Raw genomic sequence first — 16,436 nt, 5'->3', positions numbered from 1 at the left:
AAATGAAATAGCTATTACTCAGCTTCAGGGGTAGGCACACAGTAGCAGCCAGAGACAGATTCTGCAGAATCTTTGGTTCCTATTCACTCTAATACAGGTAAGACCACTGTTTCATGCATTATTTAAACATGCTGCCATGGTTCAGTTCAGGAACAGAAATTTGCTTGTAGCAAATTAGAGCTAATCTATTTTCCTCAGACCAGTGAAAACATTTAATTGCACCCTTGATTCACTCACACCAAACAGTATGTCTCTCATCTCTAGCAACAAATGCAGGCAGTAATGCTACAAGCAGGTCCATGTCTTGGTCTATGTGGGAACCAGAGAAGTCAATGAGGACCCGCAGTGGCACCAGGGTCACGCAGATGTCCCTCCAGTCACATTCTCACTGGAGGAATCTGGGCTCAATTTCACTTCTGTTTTGCAACCCACAGAAAGTGCCTGCTTTCCCCGAGAGCAACACTTTCTAGCATGGCAGTGGCTTAACACAGACTTCGGTCATTAGGACACATTCCTTCCTCTGGGTTCCAGACACTGGAGTGGCTGCTTTCTTGCAAGCTGCCTAGCAGCCTGAGCATCAGCCACAGCACTAGGGTCTCCATGGACCTTGAGCCTGCCAGCTCTTCCAGGCTGGCTAAGCAAGAAGTGCTCTGCCAAGCAGCCAAATGCCCTGGAAGATGCAACTAGGCCACAGTTTCCACTTGTTTAATGCAACACCTGGAGTGGGAGTTCTACCCCTTCCAATCCATAGCTGTACTAAGGACCACCATCCACCTAGTTTTGCCTCACGGCCTCAGTATCCTTCTAACTCTGTATGATTTTATTCAGTATATTGAGATCCTGGAAACAGCTTGTCTTCACCTTCCTCCCAGTCTATATGTACCTGTTGTAAGCTGAATAACCCGACACCTCTGTTCCTGTATATAATAATAATAATAATATATACAGAATATATAATAAATAATAATACAGTATTAACATGCCATAGCTCTGGTGCAAGTGCAGTTTTCGGAGCCACAGTGGTCTCTCTTGTTTATCATTATGGTCTGATGATTTTTAAATACTCTTATTTTGCCGTAAGGAATATCTAGGCATCACTGATTTCTCCTTTCTCTGTGTGTTCTCAGACTTCTGCTACATGTCTGAAGTTGAAGGATGTCTTCCAAGTCCTAGCAGTGTGGACAGAAACTGGATATTTATTTTGGTAGAATGAGTATATTTAATGCCAACAAGATGACCATATTAATTTAGTCTGACCTCCTGCACTTAAGCAGCCTCTAGCATTTTGCTTGGTAATCTCCAAAAGCATCTCTGTTCCAGAAAGGATTGTCTAGGTATTTTCCTGGACTGATCTCTTAGACTTCCCTATCACTGTAATTTTTAGAGTTCAAATTGATGTGATCATTTTTAATTGCTAAATTTGGTAAAGGATGAATAATTTTTCTTAAAAGAGTGTGATGCATACCTGATCCTTCCAGGAATCAGCAGGTACCTCTTGATACATTTCTCATGTTATTTTGTTGGGTCTGAGGGTACGCACAAGACAGCAGAATCCAATTAAGTAGTTCCCTTGGGCTGGCTGGCTGCCTCTGTTAATTCCTATCACCTGAGCAGCTCAGTTCAGAAGACACTCATCTTTCATGGGCCCCTTCAGTGGTTAGAGGAACTGCAATCCTCAGACCCTTCTTTGATGCTATGCACCAAGGGGACAACTCAACCCAGCAAACTGATCACCCTCATTAACATCAGAGCAACTGGTTTCCCAATGTTTACCTAGAAGTTACAGCAAAGGGAACTGCCCTGGGGAAGAACCAGATGGTACATTTGGGAGACCCTTTAAAGGCAAATGGCAGCTCATTTTCTTTATCTCTGCTATCGGACCTTATCAAAAGAGACCAGTTGCACGTTCTGGGAACCACTGTGCTATCTCTGGGATTTGAAAACAGAAGGAAAACAGGTTAAAAATCGAGACATGGCAATAAAATTGTAGGCCTAAACTGTTTGCTCCCTCTCCAGAGTAAATACAATCCTTTCTTTAGGAACTCTTCCAAGGGAGTTTTATGTGATTTCACGTACCAACAAATTAATTTTCCCTTCTCTTTTCAGTTTCTTTCAAAAATTCCCTATTTAATTTTCTTCCGCAGAGAGTCCGCAAGCTCATTCTCTTCCACAAGCTTCCCTCAGGGCTTCCTCAGAGTCTGTAGAAATGGGGCTGCAGAATGGTATCTTAATGCAGTAAATACTTATTCCCTCTGTGTTTCCCTTAATACACGTGCCAAGTCAACTGACCACCATCCATCCCTCTTCCTGTCAGCACTGCAGAGCCAGTTCTGCTCCCAGTCAGTGAGTACAGTTTTGTTCTGCCTCATGCATCAGCCATGGAACTACTTGCCTGCTTTTGGATCACCAAAAGCTTTGCCTGAGGGGCTGGGAAGATTTATGGGTTTGGATGGAAACTGCAGCATTTGACAATTTGAGCCAGACAAAAATTGGCAGCGAACTTTGGGGTCTTTGGGGGTATCTTTGACCATAGTTGGTGGGATCTGGCCCAAGCTTTTTACATTCCTGTAATGAAATACATCATCATCATCATCAATACCATAATTATTACATTATTATTTCTCTGCTGTTGGGCAAAGGAAAAGGTTTCCAACAGTTTTCCGTGCAGCATTATGAAAGACCCCACCATGTTTTTTTTTTTTTTTTTTTTTTTTTTTTTTTGTAAGCAAGCACCACAGTAAAAAACAGAATAATGGTCAAGGATTACCTGATAAATTTCCTTTTGGCAGATAATAATTTCTTCTAATATTTCAAGCGTGGTTTTGCAAAACTACTTGCTAAATCTCAATAGTGCAAGGAGAGCTGGAGAACAGCAGTGGCAGCTTTTGCCCATGGGACTGCTGAGGAGGAAAAGGTGCCCGGCCTTGAAAGTGCCAAGCCAAACTTCCCTCTTCCTCCGTTTCTCCAGCCGGGCTGAACTGCTCAGCAATTCTGAATTTGGTCAGCTGTCCTAACAGAGACAGGAATGAGAAAATCAGTGCCAGGTCCTGAGGCTTTCTGAGTGGCCGGCAGCAGTACATTTCCTATCTAACGAGGCAAGCTTGTTTCTTCTGTGCACTCCATCACTCACATCAGGAAACACACGCAGAACCCTCCCTAGCCTAATGCTCCCCGATGCCTCCGACCATACCTTAACCAACTCTGCCATAGCTTCTCCCCCAGTTTGTGAAATCACTTGACAGATAACCTTAAGTCAACTTGATGTTCAATTTAATGACCAAAAGCATTGACGTGTGAGCTTCTGGAGCTGGGGAGAGGCCACAGAGGGAGATCTGTGCTGCAGTGAGGACTGCTGCTCACCTCCTGCAAGCCTGCACTCCAAGGCACCTATACATCTGGCCACATGGCACCCTCTGTACGTCCTGTCTGCACAGACACCCTCAGACTGAGTATTCACATACTCCCAAGAGAAGAAACTTTAGGGGTCCCCATCTGCTCTCAGACAGAGGAAGGGGGCAGAGAGGGCAGAAGAACCCTCAGCTAGGGGAGCCTTCTGGAGGGTTTGTAGAGAGACACGCCAATCACTAGTGACAGCTCTGTGGATACTTGCAAAGAGAGAAGTTAAAAAAAGAAAGGAATTATTTTTGCAGGTAAGAAAGTTTGCTGGTCTCTTATGGAACATGAAAAAACCTACTAATAACTACACACAATGGTATAAAATTAGTAAGTCTGCCCAAGGTCACAGACACAAAGGGAGCCAAGGGATGTGTTCTATAAAGGCATTTGGAAAGGGAGATTTCAAATCATTACTAGTTTTTGCTATCAAGTGTGTCACACTTAGCCTCACCATAAGCTCATGGCAGTTGTCTCATCATACTTTTTGTCCTTAGTGTTATCCTTGTGAATAACAATTTTTAAAAGGATTTAAAAAATATTTTAAAATGCACTGTAGGGATCTGAGCCTGAGTAGAGCACCACTATCTTCTAAATACAACAACCAAAGCTAACAGTATAAAAAAATCCTGAATAGATTTAATCTAAATTAATTTAATTATCCATCTTTAGAACCTATTACTTTTAAAATCAATAGAAAATGAGTTGAGCTAAGTACTCTGTCAGATCACAGTTGCTTCCTAAGAGCTAGAAAATCTACCCAGTATTGCATCAGGAAGGGCTGGAACTGCTTGGTGAAAGGACATGTGCTAAAGAAAGTCTAAGTACATTTGCAACCCTTCAGTGATGGCAAATCAGAGAAAGGTCAACACAGCTGTGATAAATGAGCCTGACTTAAAACTGCACCTACAAATGCTTAGCCTGGAGAATGAAAGTGCAACTACCGTCGATGGTATTTGTGATAAGTCAAATCTGTCATGTATGCTAGCACCAACGAAGCTGTAGCACTGTGGGCATCAGGATGTGTAGCTCTTACATGACAGTTCTTCTCGGTGTCCTGTATGAGCACTTCAGTGATCAGTCTGTGCAACCACATCTTCATCGTTACGTGAAAGGTGCATGCATATGCTAACAACTGCATTGCTTGGCAGATGTGGGGGACCACTATCCCCAATGCGTCTCTGATACTCACTTTATTTGCTTCACAGCCTCCCTATATTATGTATAGATTGTCTTTGACACAAGATTTTGGAAAAAAAATTATTTATGGTATGAAAATAAAGATCCTCTTGAGCCAACTTGCTTGTATGGGTATTTCTACATGTGACAACCGGATAGCATCACGTAGCAGCAAAACAAGGCCACCAAGCTTTGAGGGCTGAATCTGCTGTGACACAAGGTGACAGAGAAAGAGACAAGAAAAGCAAAAGGCTAAGTTTCTGTGTGAGGAAGATCCTGAAATTGGAGACTGAAGCTGTGTCAATGCTTAGCCTGTCTGTAGACTTTCCAGACATTACCCTTGCTCTTGGGTCTATGCTTACCTCTCCTAGATCTTTCTCACCGCTCCCACCCCTCTCCAATACATGAGGGCTTTTTTGTGCTCAGGTTCCTCTATTAATCTGAGAAACCCAGTAGGAGGCAATTGGCTTTGGCTTCTATTACGTTTATCCTCTTACCATTGTTTTGCCAGGACAATCTAAAATGCAATTAAAGTCAATACTTTCCCAACATTTTTTAAGAAAACAAAGTACTTTCATCAAAACATTGCCAAGATTTTATAAGCAAACATGTATTCTTTTCCAAAATCAATCATTTTCCAAGGCAAAGGCAAGCTGAATTACCTACTGCTATTATGGCAACAAACTGTGCTACTACTTCAAGTGCTTGCGGTAGGAGAAGCCATATATCAAGAGAAAAAGTGCATTAAAAGAAACTTCAGGCAGGCTTACTTGTTTTCCTCCAAACATAAACATGTTTAGTAGTCTGCACTCTGCTTAAGCCACTGTTTACAGAGCAACTGTGTAAAAGCTGCTTAACAGCCTGATAAGACAACATAGAAAAGGTCTTACCCTCTCTGTATCAAGCAAGGACTATTCCCTCTATCCTGCAATACATTTGATTTTTAGACATATTTCTGAAAAGAGGAAACTGTTCTCTTTGCTAAGGTGTTTGTCTCCATCACCCTTTAGTAGGAGCTGCTAGCGAGACTTCTTGAAAGAACAAGGGACTAGTCTGGGTGAAAATGTGCCTAGTGTTACTTAATCTTGCTGAAAAAGCAAGCATGACAACACAGTTTCAGTTTTCAACTGAAAACTCAAATGCAGCACTTCCCTCCACCTTCCATGGACCAGAGTGCATTCCCAGCTTCACGCTCTTGCTGAAGTTGGTCGCCACTGAATATACACAAGAATTGCTGTTCTTTGGTTCTGCTTCAAAGGCTTGCTTAAAAACTCTGCCCAGAAAGGCTGGCCTCTGTGCAGTCAAGAAATGGCAGGTATCCCTCAAAAAATGCTAACAGAAGTGTTTTCCAAATATGCATCAAAAAAACTCCACCCAGCAAAACCCCAGAAGACACTCCTCCGTTCCACTGCCTCTTTAATATTTCAGCTTAGATTCTGTTTTCATCTCACCTGTCCTAACTAAGGCCTCATCTCCAAGTTACCAAAACAAGTAGTAGCAGTTTGTAACATGGCTACTGGAAGAAAATCACATCACTTTGCTTCAATAGGTTAGGCTTTTATTGTTAGAACAAAATAAAGCAAGCAGAGCACTTTGAAAAGGCCCAGAAGGGTAGATGCAAGCACATGAAAATAAAACTCTTTTGGTATAATGTGGTAATTTTATTGCAATCCTATCCAGCACTTAGTGTAAAGGATATCTGACTTTAATCAATGTGATTAAATGATTGAGTGCAGTAATATGGCATTATCTCAATGTGCACCACTGCAATACTGGAGAATATATATACATATAGTCTTTCTCTAATTCTCTTTAAAAACAATTCCTATTGAATTACAGCTTTCAGCACTATTTATCAACAGATTATTGTTTGTGGAAGAATGCTACCTTCCTGCTCAAACTATTCCAAGGCTGACTCATATCCTGGTAATTCATTAATACATAACATGACTCTAGTCCAGTAAAATAATTTCTGCACTATATACATCATAAATCCTACAGCATCAACTGAAAAATATATCTCAAATTCTTTCTAAACACTAATGGAATGTTTTGCTTGGCTTCCCACACACATCATCAAAGGGAGGGGGCCAGACAGAGCTGTAAAAAGCAATTTGATAGCAGTATACTTAATAGAGTTTAACATCGGAATATAAGACCTATCATACTGAATGGGACCTGAGGTCAAACTAATCTAGTATCTTACTTTCAACAGTAGCCTGTGTCAGAAGCTTCATGGGAAAATACAGGTGGAATAATCTGTCCCATCTGCCCTCCTCACATCAGGCCTCATCCCATTAGAAATAGATTTAAAGCCTAGATTGTGAAGTTTAATATTCTTTCCAAGGAGCAGCAACCAAAGAAAATTTGCCTTTAACTTAAGATAACACTGTGCAGCAGAGAGGAGAACTGGAGGTGGGGGGATGTATTTGTTTTCATGTTTCAGCAGACTTAATTGCTACAACCAACATGGGAGATAGTATCACTTGGCAAACAAACTTGTACTGGCTAGAGCTGTTTTTACTTCATGCCTGGGGCATTTATTGTTTCTGGGTATGATCTTGCAACCCTTTTTTTCTCACAGAGGCAGACTGTACCCCTGTTCACAATCTCACTGACACCAAGAGTATGCTCCATGTGTTACAGAAAGGATTTGAGAACTATTCCTTTTATTGACAGTGTAACATGTTGCTTCCCAGCGGAGTACTTTTTTAATCTGATGCTAGAAGCAATATGGTGCCTGTCATAAGCAAGATATTTTTGTAAGGCTCAGTGACACAGAATGCCTTAGAGAAAATCTGCATAGGGAATGAACATCATCAGTGACAGCGAAATCATCCTGAATTTTATTTCTGTGAGCGAGTCTGATTTCCACAAGCAGCTCCCAGTACCTCCTCCAATGCACCACTGATTCTCACTGGTTCTTGAACTACGCTGGCGGCTGAACCAGCACTGTTGTTTATCTACCAAGTGTCCCATACAATGAAACATCCTGGGCCAGACTCAGCTGGACTGGCTGAAAATCAGCCTCTGTCAAATCAATGTATTTTATATCTTACAGCACACCCATCTGATGAGGATGAGTGTATGAGTACATGAAGGCAAAATCACTCTCCCCCATGTGTATCACACAGATGAGTGTTGATAGGGGAAATGGCTTGAGTTCCTTCATCCCTCTCCCATGGATCACCCCAGCACCGGCGCTGACTCACCCCGTTCCAGTGGTGTGTCAGCAGGTCCCCTCAGTGCCATAGCACTGCAGCTGCTGAGTACAGCAGCCTTCTCTCTGGTATCAGTGAGAGAGAAACGAAGCCCTGGATATTTTCTCTGACTGCTGAAGACCTCAAACTTACAGCAAATGCAGATGCAAACTCAGGCAAAAGTCACTGGGGGTCCTGCAAACCTGCTTGCTCTGCACTCCAGACAACAAACGTGCTCTGGGATCCCCGTTGCTACCTCCCTCACAAGGACGTGGGCAGCAGCACCCTGTAGCAGCTAACGCTCTCCACCTGCGACAGGTCAGTCCTGACCATGAGGGTAACAACCTCCGTGCAAGGTTTGTGTGGGTTCAGGTAAAAATGTATTTTAAATATTAAGATGAAAACCCACACCGAGCTGTAAAATATCTGCTGGTGTCCTCTTCATACCAAGTCACCTGGCTGTTCAGCTGTATGTTATTGTCACTCCAGAAAGAAGGGGAAGGCTAAATAATGTTACTTTATTGAACATTTGCTTCTTCTACATATTTAATGGAGGGAGAAAAGGAAAGAGAAAGGACAGACTAACAACAAAACTTGCCACCATTTTCCACTGCAAAGCTGGCCAAACCACAAGGCTGATGCACTGAATCTGAGGGGTCTGGGCCTCACCCACCGTCTTTTGAACTGACTTACACGAAACATTAGTTCTAGCACTGATAAGGATTGGCTGAAGGGTTTAATCGGTCTTTTTACTCCTGTATGCTGCAGCTGTACCCATTTAACATCTCTCACAGCTCACTGTCTCTAGGGCTGCACTAGGGTGTACTCAGCTATAACTCAGAGCAAGAAGAGTTGGGGGAGTAGCAGTAAGGTACAAAGATAGCTTGGCTTGGCAAATCATGACATAAAATTCCCCTGTCCTGCTATTCCAAGGAATTTACTCAGGATTTTAAAACTGGGCCATAGGACATGGGATTGTCCCTGTCCTCCATTTTCATGATGAACGAGAAATAGAGAGGGACAGCTGCTCCAGCCCTGACTTCTACCCATGCATTTAGTTAAGTAATCTAAGATGGGTGACTGTGTCCCATACATAAATCAATGCAAGGGGTGTATCCTCATCCTGAGACCTTCATCAGGTTATATGACTGGGACAAGGCCAGTTGCTTTTCTGGTTTACATGATCAAATGTGTGTGGCAGGTCACCATCATGTAACCCAAGGGTGCAAACCTCTTTGGGCCCCCCCCTTTTTTTATAAAATTGGTTACTCTACGTCAAAGATGTCTGGTGATTCAGTGCTGCCAGTGTGGATGCACTGATTTATTTGGCATTCAACTGGTCCTGTACAGCCATATTTATCATCAATGGTTCCATACAGAAGAGTATATAGTGAGATCTTTGTAGCTAATCTTTGTGGGCTTCTTTAGGCCAAAAATAATTCCCACAAACACTTTCTATCTGTCCTTCCCTGTATGATTAATCCCTCATTTCATACCCATTTTCAAAATGGAGATACCATGCTGGGAGATTCAAATCTTGGCCTTGGAAGGCTAATAGTGCACGTTTTGTAAAAATAAGTGAAAAGGTGGATGTTATGAGTGGGGGTTACATACCCAGTTAATATGGCAATGTTTCAAGACCAGGCCTGTAGGATCTTTGGATCATAGACAGTTACTGTATTTTTCAAGGTGCTATATTTCTTTCTCTTATTCTGGAATGAAAGAAGGCTTCTCTTGACAGTTATGCATTGGAAGCCCTGTGTAAAGCATCCTTCTATCAACCGATCAATCACAGGGTCAACTAGGTCTATTCACATCAAATTCTCTGGAATAAAGACCTGTTTGGCAGTAAAGAAAGGCCAGCCTCTTATTTAACAGTATTATTTTAGGATTGCATGGATTACAGTTCTGTGGTGCAGTGGGTTAACACAGAAGGCCTGAGGCTGGGTTCAAATCTGCTTTCAGATTGTAAGTAAAAACCAGTTGTGGATGGCAAGAGTTGGGCAGTATATCCTGTAACACATCAGAAAGCTATCACAAAACTTGCTACACTCATCATGTCTGCTCAGGGATGATCTGAGAAACAAAAAACCAGATCTGGACAAGGTCTGAGGTGTTTTGCAGGTCAGCGTTGCAATATGCTGACAGAGCTACTAAGAAAACTGTCGCAGTATCTGCTCACGGTGTCCTTGGCTCTAGCCATTACTTCCAGTTTCTCCACTCCATAAGCATAAAGTTTTTGAGTCTGGAGGTAAAGCTGAGGAGAGAGGAAGGGGGAATACAGTGGAGCATGTAAGAAACACTTGTTTTAAAACACCTGCTTTAGAAGAGAGAAAGAAAAGTTCAAATATACAAATAGGATAGTGGATATACTCACGTCTTTCTCTTGTAGTGAGAGGAAAAAATCACCTCAAATCAGCTGTACTTGGACTTCTATTGGATAGCTTTGTAGCGTTAAGAACCCCCAAACCTCTAGCAAAATGTGCCCACAGAAAATCACTGGAGGGAAAATTAAATATATCATGAAGCTAGGGGGGCAAATTCTGTTTGGGATTTCCTGTTGTATAAACCTGCACCACTGAATTTCTTTTGAACAGACACCAGCACTACCAAAAGCAAACTACGATGCCCTGTATTCCAGAGCCTAGTTACAAGAGTCAATTGCATTAGTTTAAAATCTGGTAGGAAGGTAGTAAAGAATAAGTAATAGTCAAACAGGCAATACATCAAAGCAAATAAAAAATGCTGTCACCTACTGTGTGTGAACACATGGCCTTAAAGAAGCCCTGAAAATGCCAGATGGCCCATGTGGGTATCCCACATGCCCCTGAGATTCCTCTGCCTAGTGGACAACCATCTCTTTTAACAGTGGCTGTATCAATTCAAATGGCTGGTGAAAGGCTGCTTGGGCAGACTTTGTTATGGCTGAACTTCGTGTCTGTGAGATCTAGCAATCCTCAGGCCCCACTTAAGCCTGCTTTGGAGGCTGTAAGTGGACTAGAATAATGCAAATGCCTTGAACTGACCCTTGCAAAAGTTTAAATTCCTCAGCACAGGAGGATTTGGCTCTATTTTGGACAGAGGTGGAGAGGGGCAGAGGGCAAGAGTGTAGATTTAGCAGGCTGAAGTATTATATGTTGATCACTGTATGTTCCCACTAAAAGCAATTTTTTTCCTATATATAATTCATTTCTCCAACTCTACCGCTCATTGGGGAGAGTTCTGACCAACGTGTGTGCTGTCTGTCTTGCTTTGCAAAAGGCAATTCCTACAGCAGGAAAAGAAAATTATTTATGATAGAATTTCACACATTTTTCTGGGTGCTTAATGAAGCTTGAACTTGAGTGGAGCAGAGAGACTGCTTATTGTTGAATTTTTTTCAAGATCACTGCACAACAAACAGAAACTGAATAAGCAATTAAGTTAACTGGTTTTAAAACTCATATTGGCTGAGGATTAAGGTAATTATGTCTGCGCTTACACACATTCACTGCAGCTTTAAACAGTCTCGCTTGCTGTTTTGTTGCTGATGTGGTTCTAAAACTAATCTGAGTTGATGTCCTGCTGTTAATTACCACAAAGGTTACAACCGTAAGTTCTTGCTATAAATACAGCTATGTTATTTGTATTACATGCTCGAAGGAGATGCAGGCCTCTTTGGCTAGGTTTATACAAACAGGTCCAACCGTTTCTTCCTGCATCAAAGAATTTACAATATCTTAGACTTAAGGGATCTGTTAAAATAATACACAATAGATGGCTTTGGTATTGACATACAGTGATTTCATCATCAAAGAAAAAAATCTTATTTTTAAGTTTGTATGAAAAGAGACACTGTGGGAAAGCAGTATCATTCTCCACAATATCACTGGCAGAGTAATGTGGATTCTTCCCCCTTCTGGGTTACAAATAAGTTTCCTTTTAAACGGCTGGAATGCAGGGGAGGGGAAAGGGAGGGAAACCCCCACATTCTCCTTGTCTAACAAGGAGCCACAGTGTGAGAACCACTCCCTAGCAGAAGTAATCTGTGATTGACAATGGTTTTCTTTGCAGCCAGGGCTAAAAATGGTTTAGCTGTAAACAGACAAACGCAGAACATTTTAATGCCCTTTACAAACGCAAGGGCTGCTTACACAAGCACTATACATGCAGGGTGGCTAGCTAGTGGCACCAAGCAAGCGACAAGCTTCAGAGTTCCTGAAAACCAGTGAATTTTCCTATCAGGGTATGAGCACAAACACAGCAGGAAAAAAATAATTCTTGTAATGGGCAGATTCACAAAACTGAGGTTTATTCTCCAGGCAGTCCAGGCATGCATATGTGTGATCTCTGACAAGCTGCTATATTTGGCTTCACCCTTCCTGCCTGAAACACTGAGAAATACTTTCCTCCTCACAGAGAGGATGAATGTGTGTAAGGCCCTTGGTAAGATGGGGTGAGAGCTCTGCAAACAACTAGAATTAAGTCTGAGACTTTGATGCAATTTCCCTGCAATCTTAAAAATCAGCTCTGAGGTCTACAATGAAAGGACATCAAAGGAATGAGGTGAGGTGGGACCACCTCAGAATTTCACAGGGAATATGAAGGAACCTTTTTACTGAAACATGTAAAATTGCCTTGTGCTGAAGTTAATGATCATGTAAAGAAAGTCACTGAGCAACAGCTTACTTGTATTTTTCAACGGTTTGAAAAATGTCACGAACATGAACTGTATCTCTGTGGCTTTGTTCTTCACTGATTCTTTCCTGTGAATCACAGTTACAGATTTATCCAGGGGTTCTGCAGGTCATAAAAGGGTAAGCTTACTAGCTGTTTCCATGGGCATTTTGCCTAAGGTTAGCAGAATCTGCTCCTTGATGTTAGTGATGAACTAATTTGGACATGAACTCCCTACGTGCCAGGGAGGCCACCTGAACTAAATAGGACTCAGCCCCAAACAATGTAGTCTTCTATGATCCTAAGTATTTGGTAAACACATTGATTTGTAACTGAAAGAAATCATTGGTTTAAAGATGAGAACCAGAGGAGAAAGGCAATGTTGACAGCAAGACTGTAAGTCACAGAAACTCTATTATGAATCAAAACAGATGTAACATGAACAACAGAATCTTTTATAAATACAAATTACTCTTCTATTTCACGCACTGGAAAGGCTAACATGCCCAAAATAACCTCCCCTGAATCTCTCAGTAATGTTCTATGGTCAGCATTGACTGGCTGTTACCAAAAAAAACCCCATGGATGATTTATATTCCAGCAGAGTCACTAACCCCAAACCACATTTTTCTGTCAGACCTGACATTAATAACTACAACCACTTCCACTAACTATATTCTTTTTGCAGAGGAAGAAGCAAAGTACAGGTGATTCATATATCAATGATTTCTTGATCTATATTCACTTTCCTTTTTTATTAGCAGGTCTACCGACAGCATGAGCCACCAATTATCACCTTAAGCACCAGACAGGAACTAAATTACTGCTCCTTCCATAAAGCATAGCACGCTTGCTATGATTAGTCTCTGGAGCCCAGATACCTCAGGCTTGAAACATGAAATAACTTTGTCTTCCCTATTTTACAGTATGAAGAAGCAGCATTTCTGGGACTGGAAGAATTTCTCCAGCCCAAAAATCCCCTGGGCTTGCACTAACCTATCTGTTACAGCAACAGATAAGCTACAGTTGATGAATCGGTCCAAGCACCGTGTAGAGGCGGAGCGCCTGCCCTTGCTCACTGACAACAGAAAAAGTAGGATGGCCAGGTCATGTTTATATTTCCATGCTCAATCACACCAGGGCGAGGAGATAAGCTACTGCATCATTCTTTGCATGGTATGTACTGTTACCTCACTCGTTCAGTAGTCCAAGCACACGAAGAAATAAAACTCGGTTAAACAATGCTTACAGAGCTGCTTCTGGTTTCCCATTATCACAACAGGTATCTGATTATTTACAGGTAGCTTTCAAAGCCTATTTCTTAGGCTTTGCATAATGGACAAATAAATTTTGCTCCAGCTCTTGCCTAACAAGAACGCAGGGCTTGACTTTTCTCTTGAGTTTTTCACTGGTGTAATTACAATTCCTTCAGTGGTGAAACCTCTGACGGGTACCACAGTGAGAGCATGTCATGGCACATGAAAATGCTCGACATGAAATTAACCAGAAAGTATTCCTAACTATCTCTAAACCCATCATGAAGGGAACATTTCTTTTTAACGTTTTGTCCCTACTTTTAGCAGGTAATCAAACCCCGACAACTTACCCTTGTCTGACATGATTCTACAATGTTATTTCTGCCTAGTCATGTGGCACTGTGCCACTCTCAGCTCCTGCCATCCTGTCCCAGCTTGAAATCAACCTTGCACTGACTCCTTTGTGTCCCATCACACAGTTGGGGTGGGGCAGACTTCTCAGATGATGGAAGTACCAAAGAGACGCAATGGAAAATGTTTTCAATAACACATGTATGTTCACATCTTGGTTTCTCTTTTGTTGATGAACAAACAAGCTCTAAAATACTAATGATGTTTTGGACTTCATAACTTTTAAGTGTTCAAACCCCATGCAAATAATTATGTATTAATAAAAAAGTAATTCCTGCACAAAATTTTAATTGAGTCTGTCCTCCTTCTCCTTCTCTCTCTACTGATGCATGCTCATCCTTCTAGCTTTTGAAGAGTAAAGTTACAGAGCTCAAATGCTTAAAGTGTCCTTTCTCCAAAGGTACATGTTTAGTACTTACGCTGAAAATGGTTATGCACTTAATTACTCAGAGAATAGATAATATCATATGACTTAGATAACAAATCATGACATGGACAGCAAACAATATAAAACACTTCATTTGAATTCTCACAAAACACCTCCATAAACAGATTCTGTCAGGCAAAGGTGAGGACACAAATTAGACCCTTTTTTCAGTTTAAATGTTGCAAATGTTCTATTCCCGTAAGTTATTCTAAATGACTCTGGTGTAAATAAGATAAGCTTCTGTTCCATTAAGATCATAGCAAATTAGAGGATATGAACTTAAGGGTCTTTGCCTGAGATTATTCCACTGCACTACACAGATTTTTGCAATTCAGCATTCCTACTGCTAAAAACACTGAAACAAGACATTTCCAAAAATCCTCTAACTCCACCTCAGAAAATGGAAATCTGGGAGGTCTTTTCTAACTTTACTTCCTACGATTAAAACCCGTAGTATAAGTGACTTAATTAGAAAAAATAATCCACTGAAAATAACATCCTCATTATACAAAGAATAAAATAAATGCAGTATTACCTTGGCAGGTTCGTTCATCTGTGAGCAGTTTATAGCCTTTCTGGCAGCTGCACTCAAAGCTGCCAACCGTATTTCGGCAGAAATGGTCACAGCCGCCGTTGTTTACCAAGCACTCATCAATGTCTGCAAAGAACGAACAGGGAAAAATTTAGTTCACAACAGCAATTCCGTAGTTCAGGGCAGGAGTACAGGAGTTTACTCAGATCCCCAAGGAGGCTGCTGCCCCTGTTAGGAATCAGGTTGGTCAGATGTATCCCTCCTTCCCAAACCTTTCTCTTCCAAAAGAGCTACGAGCTGAGCTGTGCTGGAGACAGAGGTATTTCTCTCAGAACTGGAACCACCAGATGACCCAAGCTGAGGCACTTCCATGTTAAAGGACATTCAGGGAAGCTTGTTCATAAATGTGGTGGCCTGCCTGACAGAACACTTCACCCTGTCTAAGATGTGAATCCCTTACCTTACACGGGAACTATCAAAGCCCAAGAACACATGTAAAATTGAAATAATAACATACACAAAGTAAAACATATTTGAATTCTGAAAAAATACTTCTATTACCCCTACATAAACAAATGTAGGGATGTATTTGTTCAGGATTAGCATTATATACTAGTTTGTCCATTATGAACACAGTGTCACTGAACACCCATTTTCATGTGTCTAACTTTTTGATGTGGTATAATAGAAGAAAATTGCAAATGCATGTGAAATGTTGCTTCTTCAGTTCTGAAGGCAGAGCACTTATTGCTTGTATTTGAAAGCCATATATATGGATGAAGGACAGGATCAATAGCTCTTACTTTAAGTAATGTTTACATAGTGCATTGATGAGCTTGATAAGACCTCTGTTCTGAAATTCGGACTGGCGATTCTACTTCTTTCACCTTACACCTTCTTCCGAAGTTGTTGAAGAAGTGGAATGACCAGTCCCTTTTCCAACTCACAAATCCTTGTGCAATAAATATAAAATAGATGACAGAATCTCATTTGAAATACACTTATAAAACCATGGATACACTTTTATTTGAAAAAGAAAAAAATGTACTTTTTTTTTCTCAAGAGAAGAATAGGGCCAAAACCCAGTTATTTTTAAGGATGCTTACAGTGAAGAAGTGATATGACATAGAGCCTTGGTTGCCCACCTTGGGAAGTCAAAACAAGATCTTTCAGAAAAGTGAATGGAAAGTGATGTTTCCCATTGAAAAGCCTCTTGCTGCAAGAGCTTTGATATGCTGAGGTAACAGCTGACCATTTAAAAAGCAAATCTTGGAAAATCCGAGTCCAGGTGCCAAAAGAGCTAATATGAAGACAGCATGATGGTGGTGCATGAAGAGTGTATTTAAAAATTATCTGAATTTGGGATGACTTCTGTTGGATGT

General features: G+C 41.3%; 1 protein-coding gene across 1 annotated transcript in view; it reads right to left on the bottom strand.

The window, feature by feature from the left end:
* SCUBE1 (signal peptide, CUB domain and EGF like domain containing 1) overlaps positions 1-16,436 on the bottom strand; it is a 209,818-nt gene that overhangs the window by 41,944 nt on the left and 151,438 nt on the right. Inside the window, exon 9 of the mRNA XM_040596675.1 lies at positions 15,058-15,180. Within this exon, the coding sequence (XP_040452609.1) occupies positions 15,058-15,180 (123 nt within the window). The remainder of the gene's footprint in view (positions 1-15,057; positions 15,181-16,436) is intronic.

The sequence above is a fragment of the Falco naumanni genome, chromosome 5 (genome assembly GCF_017639655.2).
Source record: "Falco naumanni isolate bFalNau1 chromosome 5, bFalNau1.pat, whole genome shotgun sequence".
In the NCBI taxonomy this organism is placed as follows: Eukaryota; Metazoa; Chordata; class Aves; order Falconiformes; family Falconidae; genus Falco; species Falco naumanni.
The sequence above is the reverse complement of the archived record's forward strand: the minus strand, read 5'-3'. Positions and strand labels throughout refer to the sequence as shown.